The sequence below is a fragment of the Adiantum capillus-veneris genome, chromosome 30 (assembly GCF_014529385.1).
Source record: "Adiantum capillus-veneris isolate H3 chromosome 30, ASM1452938v2, whole genome shotgun sequence".
NCBI classification, from domain to species: domain Eukaryota; kingdom Viridiplantae; phylum Streptophyta; class Polypodiopsida; order Polypodiales; family Pteridaceae; genus Adiantum; species Adiantum capillus-veneris.
In genome coordinates, this window is record NC_140960.1 from 75,159,037 (window position 1) to 75,180,070 (window position 21,034).

General features: G+C 43.0%; 3 protein-coding genes across 3 annotated transcripts; all 3 read right to left on the minus strand.

The window, feature by feature from the left end:
* Window positions 1-17,197: 17,197 nt before the first annotated feature.
* On the minus strand, window positions 17,198-18,823 carry LOC147418220 (uncharacterized). The gene is made up of 3 exons (XM_086507081.1): window positions 18,681-18,823; window positions 18,457-18,614; window positions 17,198-18,360 (listed from the first exon to the last, which is right to left on the minus strand). Exons 1-3 carry the CDS (start codon window positions 18,821-18,823, stop codon window positions 17,198-17,200), a joined length of 1,464 nt encoding a protein of 487 aa, XP_086363207.1.
* A 642-nt stretch (window positions 18,824-19,465) lies between these two features.
* LOC147418221 (uncharacterized) lies at window positions 19,466-19,933 on the minus strand. The gene has a single exon (XM_086507082.1). It carries the CDS (start codon window positions 19,931-19,933, stop codon window positions 19,466-19,468), a length of 468 nt encoding a protein of 155 aa, XP_086363208.1.
* Window positions 19,934-19,980: 47 nt separating this feature from the next.
* On the minus strand, window positions 19,981-20,673 carry LOC147418222 (uncharacterized). The gene has a single exon (XM_086507083.1). The coding sequence runs from the start codon at window positions 20,671-20,673 to the stop codon at window positions 19,981-19,983; it is 693 nt and encodes a 230-aa protein (XP_086363209.1).
* Window positions 20,674-21,034: the final 361 nt, after the last annotated feature.

Here is a 21,034-nt window from a genome sequence, read left to right on the forward strand (position 1 = left end):
TACATATCGCAAGGAGGATTGCATATGTTTCTAATGTTGAGAAGTTTGTATGCCCACTTGATTCTTCGCCTATGAGACTAGCTCTGACTTCAAACTGGTGATGAGTTGCAACGACTTGATTGATCTGTTCTTATGCACCATCACCATTTATGGCGCAAAATCCGACAGTACTGCACTTTCGCTACCGACGACAACCACTATAAAGCTAGAGTATTCATGGATATGGGAAGATCCAAAAAATGTAGTTTAATATGCAAGCAGTTCCTACCTCATCTGATGCCGTAATTCGTCACAACAATATTTGGCCCCACTCCTACACGTAAACAAGCTCAACCGTGGGTGCACTGCCATACACCGGCTATTGTAGTGGAGGTTTTGATTGCACAAGCATGAATCTAGGTCGACAACATTGCAAGGTCCGTTATTTGCAACCAATTCTGTATGCATATATGTTTGATTGACACAACACATAAATGCTACGGGGTAGGACACAACTTTCGTTTCTTATAGTTTTTGGAGAGACCAGAGTGCCAACCTTCCAACTTACTTTTGTGTTAGTTGCAGCACAACTGCTACAGTGAGGAAACGGTTGGAAATTAGCCTCATGCCATGTGCGGTCTTCTGGGCTCCGCATTGCCGAGATCTTAACATGAAGGCTGCCTTCTTCCATGCGAAGATAGATCATGTGAAGATAGGGAGCATCTCCGCATCGGCTTGGCACCACCATATGTTGACCCAGGCGATCTGCACCGCTTGTAAGATCATGGAGAAAGCTTGATAGATGAAGAATAAGCAGAGTCACAGACGAGTCCCTTTCACAGCTCTCCGTTGCTGCACCGTACGCTGATGAGAGCAAGGAACCGCCACTTGGGTGACTCTGCAATGGTGGCAAGCATTCCTGTGGGTGCAAAATTTCCGTCGCCATGTGTGTGTGTGTGTGTGTGTGTGTGTGTGTGTGTGTGTGTGTGTGTCAAGGCTAGGGACTTGCTACGCGCCGTGTGCGAGCCACAAAGGCTCCTAGCACACAGTCATACAACAGACAAGCTCACAAGGAAGAACGGTGTGTCACTCACCTTCCTGCGTAGTTGCGAATGAAGGATTCCCGCGCCGCGAAGAAGAGGGAGACGCCGCTACGCCGCGCTCAATCGCCTCGCCGCCGTCGTGCCGCCGCAACGCTCGATCGTACACTCTCTCTCTCTCTCTCTCTCTCTCTCTCTCACAGACACACACACACACACACACACACACACACACACACACACACACACACACACACGCACACACACAAGGAGATGGTGAAGGAGAAGGTGGAGATGGAGCAAGAGCAGCTTCTATTGCACAATGAGAGAATGACTCAATTTTAGGTTTAATTGTCTTTTATGTGAGCTCACCCCATTCACACTTGGGCGCCCATGCTTAGCCAACTAACCCTAGCATGTTTGTGTTAGAGTGCGCCTCTCATCGGCGATCACTCTACCTTTCCCTATTGGACCGACAAGCCCGGTGCCTGACTCTACTTAAATAAATAATACGGTTACGGTGTCCGTCGTAGGCGATAGGGTGTCCGTGAGCCACGAGGGTTAACATTGCCCCCCTTCCTGATGTAGATTCCGTCCTCGGAAGCTATTGAGTTGAAGCTTGGTATGTCCATGTTGTAGAGCATCAGATTTGAATCTGCAAGGCAAAGTCATTGTTTTAGCAAGCGGAATTATATTGCCATAAATCATGAGGGGAATGTAAAGTACATGTGGAAATGAGTAAATGCAAGATTTATGAAATGTTAGACTGCCATTAAGGACAAATAAATTGCACTTTGAGTAAATTAATTAATCAAGAGTTTTGAGCTTATGGGTGAGTCTATCAATTAGTTAGCTATGACTAAGGTTAAAACAACTACTCTAGTACTAGCTAAGCTAAGAAGATTATCTAAATGCAAGATTCCCTAATTATGCTTTTCAGCTTTGATTAGCCAACTCGCTCTCACAACTGCAAACAAAAGCTTGAAATGTTAATTGTAAGCTCAATGGAAGTCTTTTAATTTCTTTATTATTATTATTATTATTAATTTTTTTTAATACTTTTTTACTTTGGGTCACAATCATGTGACGTGTGTGCTTATTTTGTATGTCCGGGGTTTTTTGCTTCTCAAGGAAAAGCGCCCACATTGGGAACCTCTAGGGCTCTAGTACCATAGACAATACATGTGAGTGAAGTACCAATTCAAGTCAGGATTTCTCTTCCAGCGTAAGATTTTTCATTTGTGGCACTTATGTTTGTTTTTTTTTTTCTTCCATTTCCTTGGTATTCGCACTAGTGTTTTTTGTTGTTTAAGTGAGCAAGCCTTTCTCTGCCTAAAACATTCCTAAGGTCTCAAATACTCGGATAATTTTATTAGCTAGGCCTACTGGTCAAGTAAATGAGTTAACCTAAAGTCACGGTCTCCTAATCTCCAGGCTCATCCATAAGATTAAACTGGAGTTCAATCAACTTAAGCAAAGACAAATTTATACATCTATAATGGCAGATAACAATCATAACTATTGCACTCAAACAAAGCATGAAAAATCATTATTAGCAATTACACATATCCACCAACATGAATCATGGAAAGTAGTACACCTGGAGGTATGGAGTGGCTCATTTCGTTGAAGCAGATGTCCTCAGCCATGTGGATGGAGATCCATATAAGTCCTACCTAACACATCCAAAAACATGCACTATACCTCTAGGAGGCATGTCAGTGTGAAAAATTAAAACTCCTAAAAAACAAACTCAAAACACAATCTAGACCCCTAACCTACCTATCTGTCACCCCTTTTAGAATCAAGGAAATAGGATATTATATAAACCGGGTGGCCACCCTAAGGCTTGGCCTCTATCCTCATCATCTAGATAAATAAAATCGTTGTCCGTGAGGCCATAGTCTTCCTCGGTCTCTATTAGTTCCTCTTCATCATCCTCTTGTGCAAGCATGCTAATCAAGAACCTCGCGATGCGTGGATACTCATCTTGTGCAAAAGAATAAGCATGTGCCACTGGAGACACATTCGCTACTGGGTAGGGATCACTAGTTAGCTATAGACGTATCAGCCATTCTAACTCCATAAAATTTCTCTCACATGCAAGGCTCTCTATCAAATCCCATTCGCAAGAAAGTATAGGGTAGCATACGTAGAACACTTGAGGAAAAGACAAAGGGTACCTTTCATCAAAAATAGAAGTGCATGCCTCTGGTGAAGTAGCCATTTTTGACAATACAGATAGATTTGGTTAGGCCTTTAAAACATAAGAGTTATTTTTGTGTGTTGCTTGAATTGACACGGTGAATTTGGACTTATATGTAAGATCTGATAGGGTTCTCTCTCGTTGCTAGTCGCTCTTGCTCTTTACTATTTTTGTTTTTTGTGAGTATAAGGCTATATATATACATTCCCTAAGATTGGAATTGAGAGGTCAGGGAGGAAGGTTGAGAGGGGAGCGAGTGAATGATTGATGTTAGCAAACACTCCCCCCTTCCTTGGGTAGATCATACCTTTTGGAATGAGATCGTCACCTTTTGAAACCAATTGTTCCAAGTTGTTATGGGTGAAGGCTTTAACCAATAGTTTTCGACCGCCCTATGCGTTTCATCTAGTTGCAAGGGTGGTAAGGTACTCTCCCATGATTTTATTTGCAACATTGTTGTAGGTGGTGAACTTACCCCGGGAGGTGCAAACTCTTTCGTGCTTGTATGGATATGTACAGTGGTAGGTGGAGGTTGTGTCGAAGCTTCTATTTGCGTATAGGAACTACATGAAGAGCAAGAAGCTTCATTTGATTTCCCTGTTTCTGAGCTAGGTGGAACAAATCGTTTTTTCTTTGGTACCCAAACTAGCTCTAGAGCGGGTGTGTAACATTCCATGATTTTTTCCTTTCCGCGATTTTCAATTTGTTTTGGAGCCACAGGATTGGGTTTACATGGGCCAGGTGACAGGTAAGAGTACACTTTACGTTTGGGCACCCAGATTTGATCATTTCCTTCATAGTATCCTTGGGCTTCCAATAGTCATTTAGGAATCCAACGCAACGTTTCTTTACATTTCTTGGAGTGAGTGGGACGGTTCTTACGAGGTTTCCGTTTTTTTGCATCAACCATGCTCACTACAGAAGCTTTAGGGACCCACTTGTATGTTTTCTCTGTTATATTAGGATGGTTCTTGTGTGTCTCAAGCTTTCTTTCAACTACATCAGTTGAAGCTCTAGAGAGTTGGGCTATGGGGACATATGGTTCAACCTCCTGGACATGCAATGTCTTGGGTTTTATTTCCTTAGGCAATATCTCAGGGACTATGGCTTGAGTGGTAGGGCTAAGAGTTGGTTTTTGCGTTGTAACACCCCCAGTCCCCCAATCAATAGTGCATTTTGTGGCTATCATCCACGTGCGGCCTAGGTTTATATTACCCTCCATAGTTCCAGTAGGCATGACCAAAAAGTCTTGAGCTACAATTCCATTGTCATAACTGACAGAAGTGTGCCAGATTCCAAAAACCGTAGTTTTTTTCTTGTTGACACCCTTGACTTGGATAATACTCTCAGATAGAGGTGGCTTCCCTAACTGACACCACACCCCATAGGATAGCAGATTATATTTAGCACTCGTGTCCAATAAGGCGTTATAAAGCACTTTTCCATAGGCACTATTTAACTCAATAGGGTATCGTAGAGGTGTGTCAGAGTCCAACCCATCCTCTTCGATTTCCACGTGGAATGTATTTGTGACTCCAAGGTTAGCCTCTCGTTTTTGGCTTATACGTTGTTGTCGCTCCTTAGCCTCAACTTGAGCTTGTATCTTCTTTAACTCGGTTTGTGCTTTGGCGGACTTCTTTTGATGAATGGCCCGTAGTTCTTCTTGGCTTAAAGGATCATAATATCTTTTGAATTTACTCCCATTGAGGAATCCAATGGTTTCAACTCTATCAAGAGTTTCCACACGAAGGGTACCTTGTGGGGTAATTTCACATACTCTATATGGTCCTTTACCAGCATATTTCAACTTTTTCTTCTCTTTACGTACTCCATACATAAGGACTTTATCACCAACTTTGATGTCCTTGTCCTTCACATGGCGATCAAACCACTTCTTTCTCCTATCCTTTTCCACAAGAGCATTTTGCACAGCCAACTGTCTCTCTTCGTCTAGTTTTTCTAAGATATACAAACGCTCGGTTAAGGGGTTACCATTCCATCCTTCTTGCGAAGCTACCCTAAGACTAGGAATGACAAACTCCCAAGGCATAACCGCTTCTTGGCCGTATACCATTTTGAATGGCCTACAATTAATAGCCACTTTATAAGCAGTACGATAAGCCCATAGAGCAGATGTCAACTTCAAATCCCAATCAGTGAGATGAGCTTCTACCGTCTTGGTTAAAATAGAGATTAGAGTCTTGTTGGTGCTCTCGGCTTGTCCATTAGCTTGCGGGTAATAAGGTGTAGACTTATGGTGGGATATCATAAAGGTCGTGGTAAGCTCTCTTATTACCTCATTTATAAAATGGGTACCATTATCACTAACAATTTCAAAAGGGCAACCAAATCTTGTGATAATGTTCTCAAAAAGAAACTTAGTTGTTGTCCTCCCGTCAGCTTTTTGTGAAGCCTTAGCTTCAGCCCACTTTGTTACATAGTCCGTAGCAACTAGAATATATCGAGATTGAGTGTTGCGAGCTGCGGGACTAATTGGACCTACAAAGTCTAAGCCCCATTTTTCAAATGGTTGGGTTACTTTAATAGGATGTAAGGGCATTCTGTCTTTGCGCTGTGTGGTCTTGTAACGTTGGCACTCATCACACCCTTTTGTAAAAAGTGATGCATCCTTAAATAAAGTTGGCCACCAATAGCCTGATTGCAGCACCTTTCTAGCAGTCAGGTCTCCTGAAAAATGTCCTCCTGCTATGCCCATATGTGCTTCTTGCAAGATATACAAATATTCATCCTCGCGGGCACAACGCCTAAGAATATCGTCCTTGCCTAGTCTATACAGAGTTCCGGCAATCAAACAATAGGGTTCACATTCTTTTACTAGCCTTCGAGCGATATCCCTATGAAGTTCCTTGGGTGGAAAACCATTAACTAAAAAGTTAACAATGTTCTCACTCCATTCAGGCATAGTCTCAACTATGAATAGGGAAGTATCGCGTAATTCATCATCAACTCCTGTAGGGGCTTCACCATTGGGTATGCGAGACAAATGATCAGCCATGACGTGCCTTTTACCGGGTCTCACTACAATCGTGAAATCAAACTCCAGAAGAATTAACAACCATCGTGTGATTCTTCCTGTGGAGCATGGCTTGTTTACCAGATACAGCAACGCTTGATGATCCACATAAAATACAAACTTGTTTGCCAAAAGGTAGTAGCGAAATTTCTTTACTGCATAAACCATTGCCAAACCTTCTCTCTCTGTAGTGGTGTAGTTCCTTTCAGCATCGTTCAATTGACGGCTTGCAAAGCTAATGGGATAGTCCAATTTATGTTCTCCTGGTTGAGTGAGAACACACCCAATAGCATCGTTCAATTGACGGTCTGCAAAGCTAATGGGATAGTCCAATTTATGTTCTCCTGGTTGAGTGAGAACACACCCAATAGCAAAGTTTGATGCATCAATATGCACATGGAAAATGACATCCCAGTTAGGTGTCCTTAAAATCGGAGCACTTGCTAGTGTTTTCTTCAATTGTTCATAGGCCTGGTCACACTCTTCAGTCCATTTAAATTCAATGAGAAGCTTGTACAAAGGACGTGCTATCTCAGCGAAAAATAAAATAAACCGTCGATAATAACCCACGTGTCCCATGAACCTTTGAACTCCCTTGTAATTGGTTGGTGGTGGTAACTCTAGAATCACTTTAATTTTTCTCTCATCGGTTGAGATACCATTCTTAGATACTATATGCCCTAAAATAACTCCATGCTTGACCCAAAATTGGCATTTGAACGGGTTCAATGAGATACGATATAACCTACACTTTTCAAACACCTTCCGCAAACATGATAGATGTTCTTTCCAAGAAGAGTAAACACAAAGGTCGTCTAAGAAAGCTTCACAAAACTCTCTCAAATATTCTTTAAAAGTAGTATTTATTAATCGTTGGAATGTAGCAGGGGCATTTGTTAAGCCAAAAGCCATCACACGAAATGCAAACACGCCAAATTCTGTGATGAAGGCAGTTTTAGCTTGGTCCTCTAGCGCTATCGTGATTTGGTTGTAGCCTGAGTACCCATCTAAAAAGCTATAATCTTCCTTGCCTGCAACTCTTTCGAGTACATGTTCGGAATATGGTAGGGGGTAATGGTCTCTTCTAGTAGCTGCATTAACTTTTTTGAGGTCCACGCACACCCTGAGTTTCCCATTCTTTTTTGGCACGATAACTATTGGAGACACCCATTCAGAGTGTTCAATAGGATATATGAACCCACATTGGATAAGCTTTTCTAGTTCTTCTTGAATGATCGTTGCGTACTTAGGATTCATCGGGTAGGGTCTTTGTTGTACGGGCTTCGCAATGCTAATCATAGGGATTGTATGTTGGACCACAGAAGGTGGAACACCTTTCATATCATGGTATGTCCAAGCGAATACGTCCTTGAATTCCTTGAGAAGCTCTTTGAGGACCGCCTCTTCAACTTCTGTGAGGTCTTGGGCAATAAAAACAGGTTTTGATTCTTCACCGGGGTCAACTAATTCTATTTCTTTAACTATTGCCGGACCATCATAGATTCCATTATTCCCATCGATAGGTATTCTTTGGGCTTTTGTGTACACAACCTTTGCTTCCCCTGTGGTGTAAGATTTGAAATGTTCTGGTGCAGGATGAAAGTCTGTGGATTCTGGTTGTGCTTTGGTTTGTGCTTCCATTTCTGCTTTCTTGTGTTGTCGAGCTAACTCTTGGTTTTGACGCCTCCTTGCAGTGCGGCTCAACTTTGGCTTGTCTATGATCTCTAATTGGGCTATGTCATGGGGTCGTGGTCTACACCACATAACATTTTGGAGATATTCACCCCAATCGTCTACCAATTTTCGATGAGCATCACATGCTCCTATATAACTGAGCCATTCTGCTAAGGATCTCTTCTTTTTTATCCTAGCACGTACATTGGCTCGATATCGACGCCTCTTAAAGTTTTTCTTTTTCTTATTTGAGACCTGATTTTGATTTGCATTTAGATCTGGCTCACTAAAGGAGTCCTCATTGGTGTCCTCTTCACTCTTGGAGGACTATCATCGGTTGATGTGCTCGGTCCTTCTGAATGTTTTGACTCTGAACTTGCTCCACTCTCTAATTCATGAGATTCAGAATCCGTTTCACTCTGGGAGTCAGTGTCTGAGTCGTGTTGGTCAAAGTCTTCTAATGAGCTATTGGTGTCACTATCAGATTGGTCTACAATTGCCTTGCCCTTAGAAGATGCATGTATGGCACTTATCATGTTCAGAGGTGCAATTTGTGGTACCTCTTCCCCCTCTGGTGTGACCCAAGTGGTTCCTCTATTTCCCCAGGTATCTATGGTTGCAGCTAGGTGTACCCAGTCTACGTTGTCTGATTCCGTCATACCCGGTAACACATCCATGTAAGGAGAATCTTGGCCAATGTCTGTATCCTTCTTACAAGTGTAACAATATTGTAGTGGGGCCGAGTGAACTGTGGTGTCAGAGCGATGATCAATAATGGTTTTACTCCCTAAGGGGTGTACCTTACTAGTCACCAAATCCACTCTAAGGACAGAGTCTTGGAATTGCAAATAGACATGATTTTTAGACCAATCATGAACCATTTGTGCTTCCCTCATGAATGGTTGTCCTAAAATCATTTCATATGACATAGGGTGTTTAGAGAAATCCATTACAATGAACGTATGTCGTACCTTGTGTCCTAGAACTTTGATCTTAAGATCCTTGAGCATCCCCATAGGTTTGGCTATGGTACCATTTGCCATCTTTACCACAATGTTAGTAACACTGAGACGGGGTTTTCCCATGGATTCCCAACAATCTTTTGTAACGATGCTAACTCCTGCACCACCATCAAGAATTCCCTTTATAGCTAATCCCTTGGTAGTGATGAGTAGGGTCGCATTAGACTCGTCGCCTTCAAAATACTGCCCTAATTCGTTAATGGGTACCTCGATCACAGACTCGTGTCCATCTAAGTCAAGTGATTGCACATGATTTTCCTCATCAATCATAATCGAGCTAGGCCTATTTGGTTGCGCAAACTGCGATAATCCTGTTCGTAGCTCTTCGTTAAGGAATGCTCGAAGTGCAAGGAATAACTCACGATCTCCATACAGCTTTTCTATGATCGTGGTTCGGACCTCAGAAGACATGAAGTCCACTAGTTTGGCAACATTCATTGGCATTTTGCAGGGTGTAGGTCCTTGACTAGGAACTGGTGAGGATGGAATCTCATATTCCTCAATGGGATCAGGTATTCCTTCGTTAAACATCCTTTCCAACAAGAAGGGTGTATGCTCACTTTCTGATGTCCCGTCCTCACTCCCTTCTTGGATGATACTAGATATGGCTAACGGTCTATGGTTCATGTGGGGTGGATGAACTTGCGTAGGAAACACTGTGTCATGAATTTTGACATGCATGGGTTCTGGTTCTAGTTTACCTTGAGTCTCCTCCACTAAACCTCTTAGATGTTTCACCTGCTCAATCTCATCTACTGGGTTTGGGTACGTCCCAATCTTCTTTTTACGATTCTTCCCTTTTTGCCCCTGCGGTTTATCTTGGGGGTCTTGGATTGGATTTGGAAACACTTGTGGTGTTTTCAGAGGCTCTTTATGGTTTTCTCTTATTCGGTTTTCATTTGGTTCCATGTTACGGTTTCTTTGTCGGTCTTTCCCTTTGTGGTATTGGTTCTAGTCTCCATTGTCTCGGTTGAATATGAATCATCCTCGAGGTCATTCATATACACGGGGTCATATCCTGTTCCTATGTTTGTTTTGGAACTTGGCTTTGAATTTCCCGTATTTTGCAACCTCTTCCTTCGTGTCTTCTTTTTCTTTGCTTGGATAACTGACGCGGTATCTCTCTCTTCGAGGATATGGCCTGGCCCTTGAAGCATGGACCGTGTAATCGCATAAGCGGGTGCGACGGGTGGTATTGGCGATGTCACACTAGCAATTTCGACCAAATTTAGGGGTGTGATTTTAGGCGCATTTGGGTTATAGGGGCATTGGGCAATCAAGTGATCTATGCCACAACGATTACATGTGAGTATTGGCATTGCAGACGTGCTCCCTTGATTCATTTGCATCTGTGCAGCATTCTTTTGCAGCCTAATAGGGCACTCCGCTGCTCGATGTGGTCCACCACACTCGTAGCATTGAAGAGGTGGCCTCGTAGCCTGGGTGTTGATATTTTGACCTCTGGATGCGAGAGCAGCAGCTTGATAAACCGGCTTGACTTGCCCCCAACAATCTTCCATGTAGTATATAGGACACTCTTCCAATGTATCAAGTCCGTAGGCAATACTAGTGTCTATTTCCTCCTCACAGCCATCTGCATAAGCATTAGATGGCTCGCAACCCACTTGGTTCATAGGGGCGACTCTTGGATGGGGGGGCTGCGGTCCTAGCACAGGAGGTGGTAAAGGTGTAGCTTGTACAACATTTTAAGATCTAGGAACCATGTGTTGCGTTAGTTGCTCAACAGGTGGAGCAGACATCAATACAGGAGCTCGAGGCGCATCCGTCCAGGCTACAGGTGGTCTATTTGCCATCATACGTTTGATCATTAAACAATCCTTAGCTTGGTGACCATACCTACCACATGCGTTGCAAGTTCCATTAAATTTTACTCTAAATGTAGGGCACTCACTAGTGCTATGTGGACCTAAGCAAATGGAACACCATTGTTGCTCCCTTCTTGGATACATGTGACTATTTTGAGGGGGTCGATTGTCCTTAAGAGACTCTTGGATTGCCTTGGTGAGGTCTGTCAAGAATGTCTCAAATACCTTTGGCTCATTGGCAATGGGCTTTGCAGTCATGGGTTCATACTCAATGGCTTGTGAGCTAGTGGATCTCGTGTCAGTAGACACCCTCATGCCTGCTATCATCAAGTTGTCCTCTAATTGGATTGCATTGGCAGTGACATCTTCCCAGGTTGTGATACCTCTAATCACTAGTCCATTATAGATTCCTTCATTCCTCAACCCTCAAATGAATCGATCAAGAAGTTGGTTATTGTTGAAGCGCTCATTTACAGGGCAGCGAGAGTTTAAGTGCTTTAGACGACTAATGAAGTCCCTTACTGACTCTCCTTCCTTACGTTCGGCCTTCTGTAGCTGAGATGCTACACCCCAAAGCACACCTTCTCGTATGTACTCCTTTAGAAACAACCTTCGAAGGGTAGGGTAGATTGTTTTCTCGTCCACCCTTAGGGTTCTATACCAATCTCCAGCCTTCCCACTTAATGTCAAGCTTAAGGCATTGCACTTATGTAGTTCGTTGCGTTCCCCTAAGGAATCACATACTTGTTCAAACACTTCAATGTGTTTTCTAGCATCTTCGTCCCCATTGAATTTCTGCGTGAGTTTGGCAATTTGTACTGCCTTACTTCTAGGCTCTCTATCAGATGCATGACGCATATTTTCCGCGATAGATCGACCTATGGTTTGAGCAAACGCTTCCAAGTCACCTATGTGAGGAGGTAGGGCCGGTGGAGGTACTCTTGGAATCATATGTGGGAGAGGGACCGGTACCGGTCTTGGCATATGTGTGGATGATGCAGGATATGGAACATAACCGGGCATAGGTCCACTCGGATAAGGGCTACGGAGCGGCACTCGAGGAGCATAAACAAGTGGTACAATTGGAGGTGTGGGGGCCATGTGTGCTTAAGGGGCTAGAGGCACATACGGTCGAGGCCCCATATTAGGTACTACGACACTAGGTAGTGGCACTGCGCTAACCGTAGATGTCATCGGTACATTCTCTGTCAGGCTTATCCCTGGAGTGAGCACTGTGTTTTCCTTAATAGAGGGTTGAGCCAAGTTAGGGAAGCTAAAGTTGTCGCTCGGAGGCTCAGATTGCATAGAGACCCCAGGTGAAATGACGTAAGATGGGTCCATGGGACTCATTAGAGGAGTCTCCATTTGTGATAGAGTAGGCTGTTGAGCCTTCCTCGTATCCAGAAATCTCATGGGGCCAGTTGAGAGTATATTTACCCCTCGGTTTTGCCTTTCCGATTGAATAATGCCATGGATAACATTACAGATCATTTTCTGTTGATCTTCGATGCTCGTGGCACTAGAGGTGGATTGTACAATCTCTATCCATCCTACATGGTAGGCGTGGCCAGAGTGTAGATCCGTCAACACCTCAGTGTGGAGGTCGTATGTCCAATGATCATTAATGAACAATCCTTCTAGAGTCGACGTGTTAACGGTTTCTTGTGAGGTAGAAGCAATGTTGCTCCCCTTGGTTTTACTTATCACCAACGGTACTCTAGAGGGAACTTCTGAAGGAGGCAGCTCAACAGGGCCTTCTTGATAAGAAGATGGCAGGATATCCACATGGACACTCTTTGGGGGTGTGGGGTCCACGTGCGATGTGAAAGGAGAGTCCACTTCCCCACCCCCTTCGTGTGCTTCATTTGCATCAGGTTCCGAGCGAGTAGCTCTACCTAATGTTTCCATGAAATGGCTAAACATACTAGTACTAGGCTGTGGAGCTTCGGGAGGTGCATGGCCTTCTCTCTCAGTGTTTTGGGTAGGGTATGCTTCCATGATTTTCGAGTCGGAGGAGGAATCACTAGCAGTTATTTTAGGGTCTTGGGTGGTGCTACCTTGTGTCCCCGCTGAGGGTCTAGAGCCTATCGTGGATGGGTAATGGGTGTCCGTATGAACAGAGGCACCCTCAATATGCTCGTGTTCTAGCACCCGCCTAGAGCGTAAGTGCATGTGCTTTTGATACCCTCAGGTGTCAAAAAGCTGCTCTAGGAGGCCTTGTGACTAGTTTTTTGCGTGTTTTTTTGTTTGAATTTTTTCCAAGATTTTTTAGAGCGTGTCGTGGAATGGGTCGTGTGATAGCTCGAAACGAGCGTATCGCTAGGAGGGACGCGCTGTGCTTTACAACCCATCGTTTGGTTCTATTTTGCTCCAGAAAAGCCCGAAACAGTCTTTTCCTAGCTGGGGAACTAGGCTCCAAATAGCAAGTCTAAGGGTGCAAGTGGGAAGAGAAGGGAGGAGAGTGGAGGACTTGTCCCACATGCTCTCATTCCCTCTTGAGGGGGTAGGGTATATATATAAGAGTGAGTCTAGTATATATCATAAGACTGAGGACTGAGGCCTGGGCTTGGGCTTGGGCTTGGGCAAACGATCCCGATCTAACTTTTATACAAACCAACCCGTCCGTTTTTATAACTCACGTTTTTTATTTTTGAAAATCTAACCTCCCCCTCACTCACGTTTTTATTTTTTGATTTTTTTTCGAAAAAGAAAATTTTTATTTTTTATTTTATTTTTTAATTTTTTAATTTTTTTTTGGATATTATTTGTTACGCGTTTTGGTGCGCGTTGACCTCACCTAACTATTTACTGTCCCACCTACCTACTGACCTGCTAATCAGTGGTTCACCTAATTACTAACCTGCTTAATTAACTAACTGTGCGCCTAACTGTGCACAAACCAGAAAACACAGAAAATGCAAAAATTGAAACTTGACAGAACTGTGCAGTGCAAACTAGAAAATGCAGAAAACGCAAGAAATGCTAACTGTGTAAGCTGAAATCTGAGCTTAATAGAACTAGCAAAACAGAGCTTAACAGAACACAGAAAACTTGAATGCAGTCAACAACATTGTGTCTTTCTCTACTGTTTTTACATAACAACAATGATCAAACTTAAGCCGCGCCTTTCCTACATAAAAAATAGCTTCAATACAATCTACAGGTCGCCATTGGAGCTTCACGCGCAGCAGCTCCTCGGCAGCTGCGCCAAAAATGTCAAGGCTAGGGACTTGCTACGCGCCGTGTGCGAGCCACAAAGGCTCCTAGCACACAATCATACAACAGACAAGCTCACAAGGAAGAACGGTGTGTCACTCACCTTCCTGCGTAGTTGCGAATGAAGGATTCCCGCGCCGCGAAGAAGAGGGAGACGCCGCTACGCCGCGCTCAACCGCCTCGCCGCCGTCGTGCCGCCGCAACGCTCGATCGCACACACACTCTCACTCTCTCTCTCTCTCTCTCACACACACACACACACACACACACACACACACACACACACACACACACACACACACACACGCACACACACAAGGAGATGGTGGAGATGGAGCAAGAGCAGCTTCTATTGCACAATGAGAGAATGACTCAATTTTAGGTTTAATTGGCTTTTATGTGAGCTCACCCCATTCACACTTGGGCGCCCATGCTTAGCCAACTAACCCTAGCATGTTCGTGTTAGAGTGCGCCTCTCATCGGCGATCACTCTATCTTTCCCTATTGGACCGACAAGCCCGGTGTCTGACTCTACTTAAATAAATAATACGGTTACGGTGTCCGTCGTAGGCGATAGGGTGTCCGTGAGCCACGAGGGTTAACAGTGTGTGTGTGTGTGTGTGCGTGTGTGTGTGTGTGTGTGTGTGTGTGTGTGTGTGTGTGTGTGTGTGTGTGTGAGAGAGAGAGAGAGAGAGAGAGAGAGAGAGAGAGAGACAACGGTGTGAAGCAGAATGTGCCTCACATTTCATGAGAGAACACAGAAGTAGGGTACACAGATGGAGAAGCTCTCTTCTGCGTGCATGCGTGTGTGTGTGTGCAAAAAAATGGGGACAGAGACGCCAAGGGTCTCAAAATTTTAAAGGCGAGAGAAACAGCTAGCTGATGGAAGGAAGGGGTCCATGCTTTCACCACCCAAGGGCCGCCGTTTGTGACGTGTGTTACACGAGCTTTTAACTAATGAGACAATTTAAAGCCGTCTCTCTCTCTCTCTCTCTCTCTCTCTCTCTCTCTCTCTCTCTCTCTCTCTCTCTCTCTCTCTCACGCGGGCTCTCAGTCCAGACTCCAGGAGGCGTAGGGCACACACGCCAAAGCAACGTGCTTCCACCATGTGTTAGGGGGAGGGCCGTAATCCCTCCCTCTTTTTATCATAGTACTAGTAAAACGGTGCCACCTTCGGCGGCGGCATGGCCCCTCTTACCCTCAAACCCCTCGCTCTTGAAAATTTTCATAAAAGCAGATGAAGAAAAGCACTCTCTCTCTCTTTCTCTCTCTCTCCCCCCTTGCCATAGATTTAGTGTAATCCCACCTTCATAACTTTAAATCCCCTTTTCTTATAAAGTTGATGGTGAAAAAGCCTACAAATCTTGACAATTTCTATTGATGGTGAGTACTCTCTCTCTCACTCTCTCTCTCTTTCCCCCTCAATCTCTCTACTTTTATATAAAATCCCCCCTCTTCTCTATATTTCCCTCGCATTACCTTTTTGCTCTCATTCGTCTATTTCTCCCCCCCTCTCTCTCTATCTATATCTCCATTTCACCAGTTTATAACGGTTTGGTCCTACAGGTCATTTTTTCAGCTACCCCACACAGTTCCAGCTACCATAATAGTTCTTCAACTTTTATTTTATTTTTCTTCATCACAAAATTTTTAGAGAGTATATGACTTTAGGATTGTGCCCCCTATGGCGGTATGACCCATGTAAAAGAACTTTCGTATAATTTGGAAATGAACATTTGAAAAGATTTTGTTCAACCCTTTAAATGCAATAAATTATGTGCAAAAATATAGCATTACAAAAACCACTTCTTGGGTTTAAATTGTAGGCTATATAATTGCAGCATTAAGTTTCAAGTGCAAATCATACAATTCTATCAAAATAGGTATGTTCCCATGTCTCTTTAATAGGAATCTTGAAAGATGCTTGGGCTAAGAGAAAGAGAAAAGAAAACGTAAAACTTTTCCTTTATTGATTTGTTTAAAGGGAAAAGGGGAACAAGAGGGGGGTAATTTCGCATGGTAGAGGCAGGACAAAGCTTGGACATTGACGTCAGTGCATGGAGAGGTGGGTAGCCACAGCCATAGGTTTTCTTTTTTTGGGGGGGGTGGGGGAGAGGGGAGGGGGGGGGATGACCAAAATACCCCTCTGATTTGTGGAACCCTGAACATTTCAAAATTCTCAAAATATTCGTGTATCTATTTTGGTTGGACTGTTCTAGATTTTCTAATCTTTATTCCTTTTTGAGAATTGAGATCCATTTTCAAGTGCTTGGCGAAGAGAGGGAGATCGCAGTGAAGGACTTGTTTCTTGGTCATCCATAGAGGCCCTCTCTCTTCCTTGCACGCGTTGGTCTGCAGGTCTTTTTATAAAGATGATAAGGTGACGAGGGGGCAGGGACCAGGTGATGACTTCATGCAATCTCTCTTTACTCGTCTGCAGGACATCGCTCGGGCGGAGGTAGAGACTCGATAGTCTCTCTCTCTCTCTCTCTCTCTCTCTCTCTCTCTCTCTCTCTCTCTCTCTCTCTCTCTCTCTCTCTATGAGGCCTCAAAAAATCCCACCAACAAGAAATGTGGATAATTTTGTAATCTATATCCAATCAAAAATCTATTAATATAAACAAAATAGAGACAAAATAAAACATGATTACTTTACTACATCAACATTGTTACCTTACTACATCCAAAACCTCGAGCAGATGAATAACCTCCATGGCTCTGATAGGGCCCCTCCATAGTAGTGGATCTAAACCATCGTTGTTGATTGTGCGTTTCAAATTCTTGAGAGAGAGAGAGAGAGAGTAGAATATTTTACCTTGGATGTGCTGAGGCCTCCTTCCTAGCGTGTAGGTCACGGAGACATTAGGATCTATCTTCATTCATTAAAAAAAAAGTAAATGAAAGTAAAAGATTGGTGCCATGTATTTTGAGGAGGAGAGAGAGAGAGAGAGAGAGAGAGAGAGAGAGAGAGAATACATATCACAATTATGGAGATCCCCTATCATATCACTATATAAGGCCTCAAAATGTAATATCCAAAGAAGACACCTTTCTGCAATTCATGAGAAAATTGGTAGACCATAAATGTAGGTTTACAAAGCTTATAAATGAGATGGGTGAACTTATAAATTATATCTACAAAGCTATTACATAATTCAAATCTTGGAAGGTTGAATGGGTCTTTACACTTGCATTTCATTTCATAATGAGGTAAATTGCATCACTTCCTTGTAGACAATGTTAGAAGTGTATGTCCTTTGGTCTCCCCCTTTCCTCACACTTGTGGGGTGACCATCACCAACCACAACCTTGATGGCAGAAGACGATCTCATGCAAGACATTGCCACATACAATTGACCATGGGTGAAAACAGGTGTTGGGAGATACAATCCAAGCACTCCCAATGTTTGGCCTTGTGCCTTGTTGATCGTCATCCCAAAAGCACATCTCAAGGGAAATTGTCGACGTTTCAACTCAAAAGGGAGGCCTTCTCTAGCTCCCATGAGAAAATCAATCCTTGGGATGAACACGGCATTTTTTGCATGTGACCCTGTGATGATTTCTGCTTCAATCACTTTGCTGTGGAATTGCTTACAAATCAAGCGTGTCCCATTAGAAAGACCACTTCTTGGATCCAAATTACGAAGCAACGTAACTGGAGCATTTTGTTTCAAATGCAAAACATGCGGTGGAAAACCTCCTCCGAGATCTAAACTATTTAAGAACACAGTTGTGAATAAAATGCTATCACAATCTGATTCACACACTAAGTTTGCACTGACATATTCCTTATAGGTACCAAGAATTTTTTGCAATACCAAATTGTTTATAGCATCCACATCCTTGTTGCGAGGTGCTAAGATTTCCTTGTCCTTGAAAAAGGTTGCATGGAAAGAGAGTGTTTCAAGGTCTCCATATATGCAATCAATAAGTCCTTGCAAACTATTTTGTGGTAGCACCATGCAAGTTGGCAAAGCTACATTACCATGTACCTCCCCATTCCAAACATTGCCATTGCCAATATCAAGTGTCCACTGCACAAATTCTGTTTCTCTAACATTATTGCAACAATTGACCACTCGCATGTTCTCTATTAGATGCAGAATTTCTGTACAACACCAAATGTATGAGAGGCACAAAGATGCATCAACAATGTCTGCCTTTCCTCCTCTATGTACAATAGGCAAGATCTGTCTAAAATCACCACCAAGGAGGAAAACCTTTCCGCCAAACAACAAGTTATTATGCATGCCATCTCTTAGTGTCTTGTCAAGAGCCTCAAAAGCATGTCTATGAGTCATGGGAGATTCACCCCATATGATCAATGAAGCCATTTGCAACAGCTCAGAAAGCTGGCTATTTACTTTAATATTGCATGTCTAGTCAGAAGTTATATCAATCGGGATCTTAAATCTAGAGTGTGCGGTCCTTCCATTGCCGAGAAGTTGTGCCGCAATACCAGACGATGCGCATTCCAAAGCAACTTTGCTCTCTCCACATATGCGAGAGAGCAAGGCATTATAAAGATATGTCTTTCCTGTTCCACCTGGCCCATCCAAGAAGAACACAGTCCCACTATTCATGTCAATGGCTTGTAAAACCCGATTGTAAGCTTCCCTTTGTCCAACATTCAAAGATGATTCCATTCAAGCAGACAGGGCTCTTTGTTCCTCTACATTATACATCAACTCTTCAGCAAGCACTCCATTATCACTCATTACTTGCAATGTGCAATACACTTGGGGCATTCCAGAGTAATCTGAGAGCCTCTTTCCATACTGTTGAAGCATTGTCTCTAAGTTCGACAATGCTTGGTTTTGTGCCATGCTTTCACAGATACTAAGATTTGTTGTGCAAGTCCTCATGTGATATACATGGTCCTCGGAAAGCTCCTTACAGAAGTGATTCCATAATGCACCAGGACATATCGGCTCACAAAAAACCAAAATGACTACAAATAGTAGCCGTAATTGTTTTCCTGTTTGTTGAAATGAAGCTTCTTCTAAACAAAGAAACCATTCATCATCAACTTGCAATAATCCCCGTGCATTGCATGCTTCTTTAAACGTTTCATATACTCATCCATTGAAGGTGTGAATAGCCTCAAAAGACCTACATCCTTTACACTTGCTGAGTAACATGCGCAAATAGTACAACTCTCCAACAGTGGGAACGACGTTGTACATGTTTCCAATCACGTCTCCTTTCTGTCTTGGAGTCCATGTTCTACTTGCTAACTTCCAAACCCACTTTGTTGGGAAGTCTATGTACAACAAATCATTGGCCTCTGAATATCTTTGATTTGCAACAAACCACTCAATGAGCGTAGTCTTTTTGTTGGCCTCACTCTCCACCACACTCTGTATAGTCGCTCTGTCATTAAAGAAGACTTTATTTTGATGAGGTAAATGAACATGGAGGCCTTGTATGTCAGGTTTCTCTTGATGCAATTCAAACCCAAATATCCGCTAGATAGCCTTAGATGTTGATACATATCGTGCATTAAGATAGTTTGTAGCTTCATCTAAAATCCCTTCAATGTCTTGTAGAGCAATAGTTGCCCTGTCATGTCCCTTATACACATACTTGTAGAGATATTTCACCGTAGATATAGTGGAGCAAACCTCCACATTGATATGCGCATTGTACCTTATTGACAAAAATGGATTGCATGGAACAATCCATTCGTTATTCATTTGCACATTCTTATAAACAGTGCAATTTCCATCATCCCTCCTCATGTATGTTGGGTATCCTTCCCTATCCACAGTAATCGATCCATTGAATCCTCGAGGGTATTTAAACTTGCACTTTCCCTCTACCATACATGGAGCCCTTTTATTCAAGTTTCCACATGGACCATGTTCATTACACCGGCTGATAATGTCATACAATTGTGGAAACATCACCTTATTAGGAAGCTCCGCACACACCATCTTATCATAATGGGATGTCTCTATTGGTTTGTGCTCGGGAGAAAGTATCAATAGAATGTGGGCATGAGGAAGCCTCTCTTTTGGAACTCAATCATAGAAATGTGTCCAATCACCTCACCAAAAATCTCCCCCTTAATCAGCAAGCCCATCAAATCCTTGAATTTATGATAGAAAACAAGTGCAGTAAGGTCAAGCCAATCGTTGGACATTTGTCTAGGCAATAACGCATCCTCTATCTCCTTCCATCCAGGATTGCATGTGAATGTTATGAAGAGATCAGGCTTCCCTCTTTTGCGTACAATTGCCATGTCATCCTGATAGAGTTGGTGCATATAGCGTGGACTACCAACATATGATGAAGGCAATACCACCCTCCTCGTAACATTAGTACCCAATATGGGTTCTCTGTCACCCCTTGTTCCATCTCTTGCTCCGATCATGTCAGCCAAACCTTGATACACCTCAATGTGTAGATCACTTTGATGATTGCGAACCCATAAAAACCTCAACTCCTCCATACAACTGTATGCATCAACAATATATTGTTGCAATAGCCTACCACCACGTAGAAGACATTGTGTCGTGTCATCCTTGATTTGCAATCTATACTTGTAGAAATCCATTGTAGAAATATTCCTTCCCCCTTGCTCTCTGTTTTCTCGTGGCCTGTCTAATGCCTGTATGTAGGGATTCCAACCTTCTTCACCACTTGGAAATCGCAACACATATAAGAGAGGCATGTACGACTTGTGGCAATTTGAGATTCTTTTTAGACCACCACAGAAAGATTCAACACAATATCACGATGGCCAATGTTTCTCTCATCGCCTTGACTAAGCATGATTGCAACAACTTCCACACCTGTTGGAGTAAGGTACTGCCAGGCATTTGTACGTTTCTCAGTGATGACCATCCCTATGTCAGGAATAATGGAAGTTTGAACCATTGATGCAAACTGCCTGAAAGCATGAACGTAAGGATTTACGTGATGCATCATTGATTGCAAGATTTTGAAAACATCTGGCTTGAGTTTAGAAACATAGGAGATCCTATTTTGCAACTCATTCTCAGTGTCATAAAAATACAACTGAGCAAAGTGAG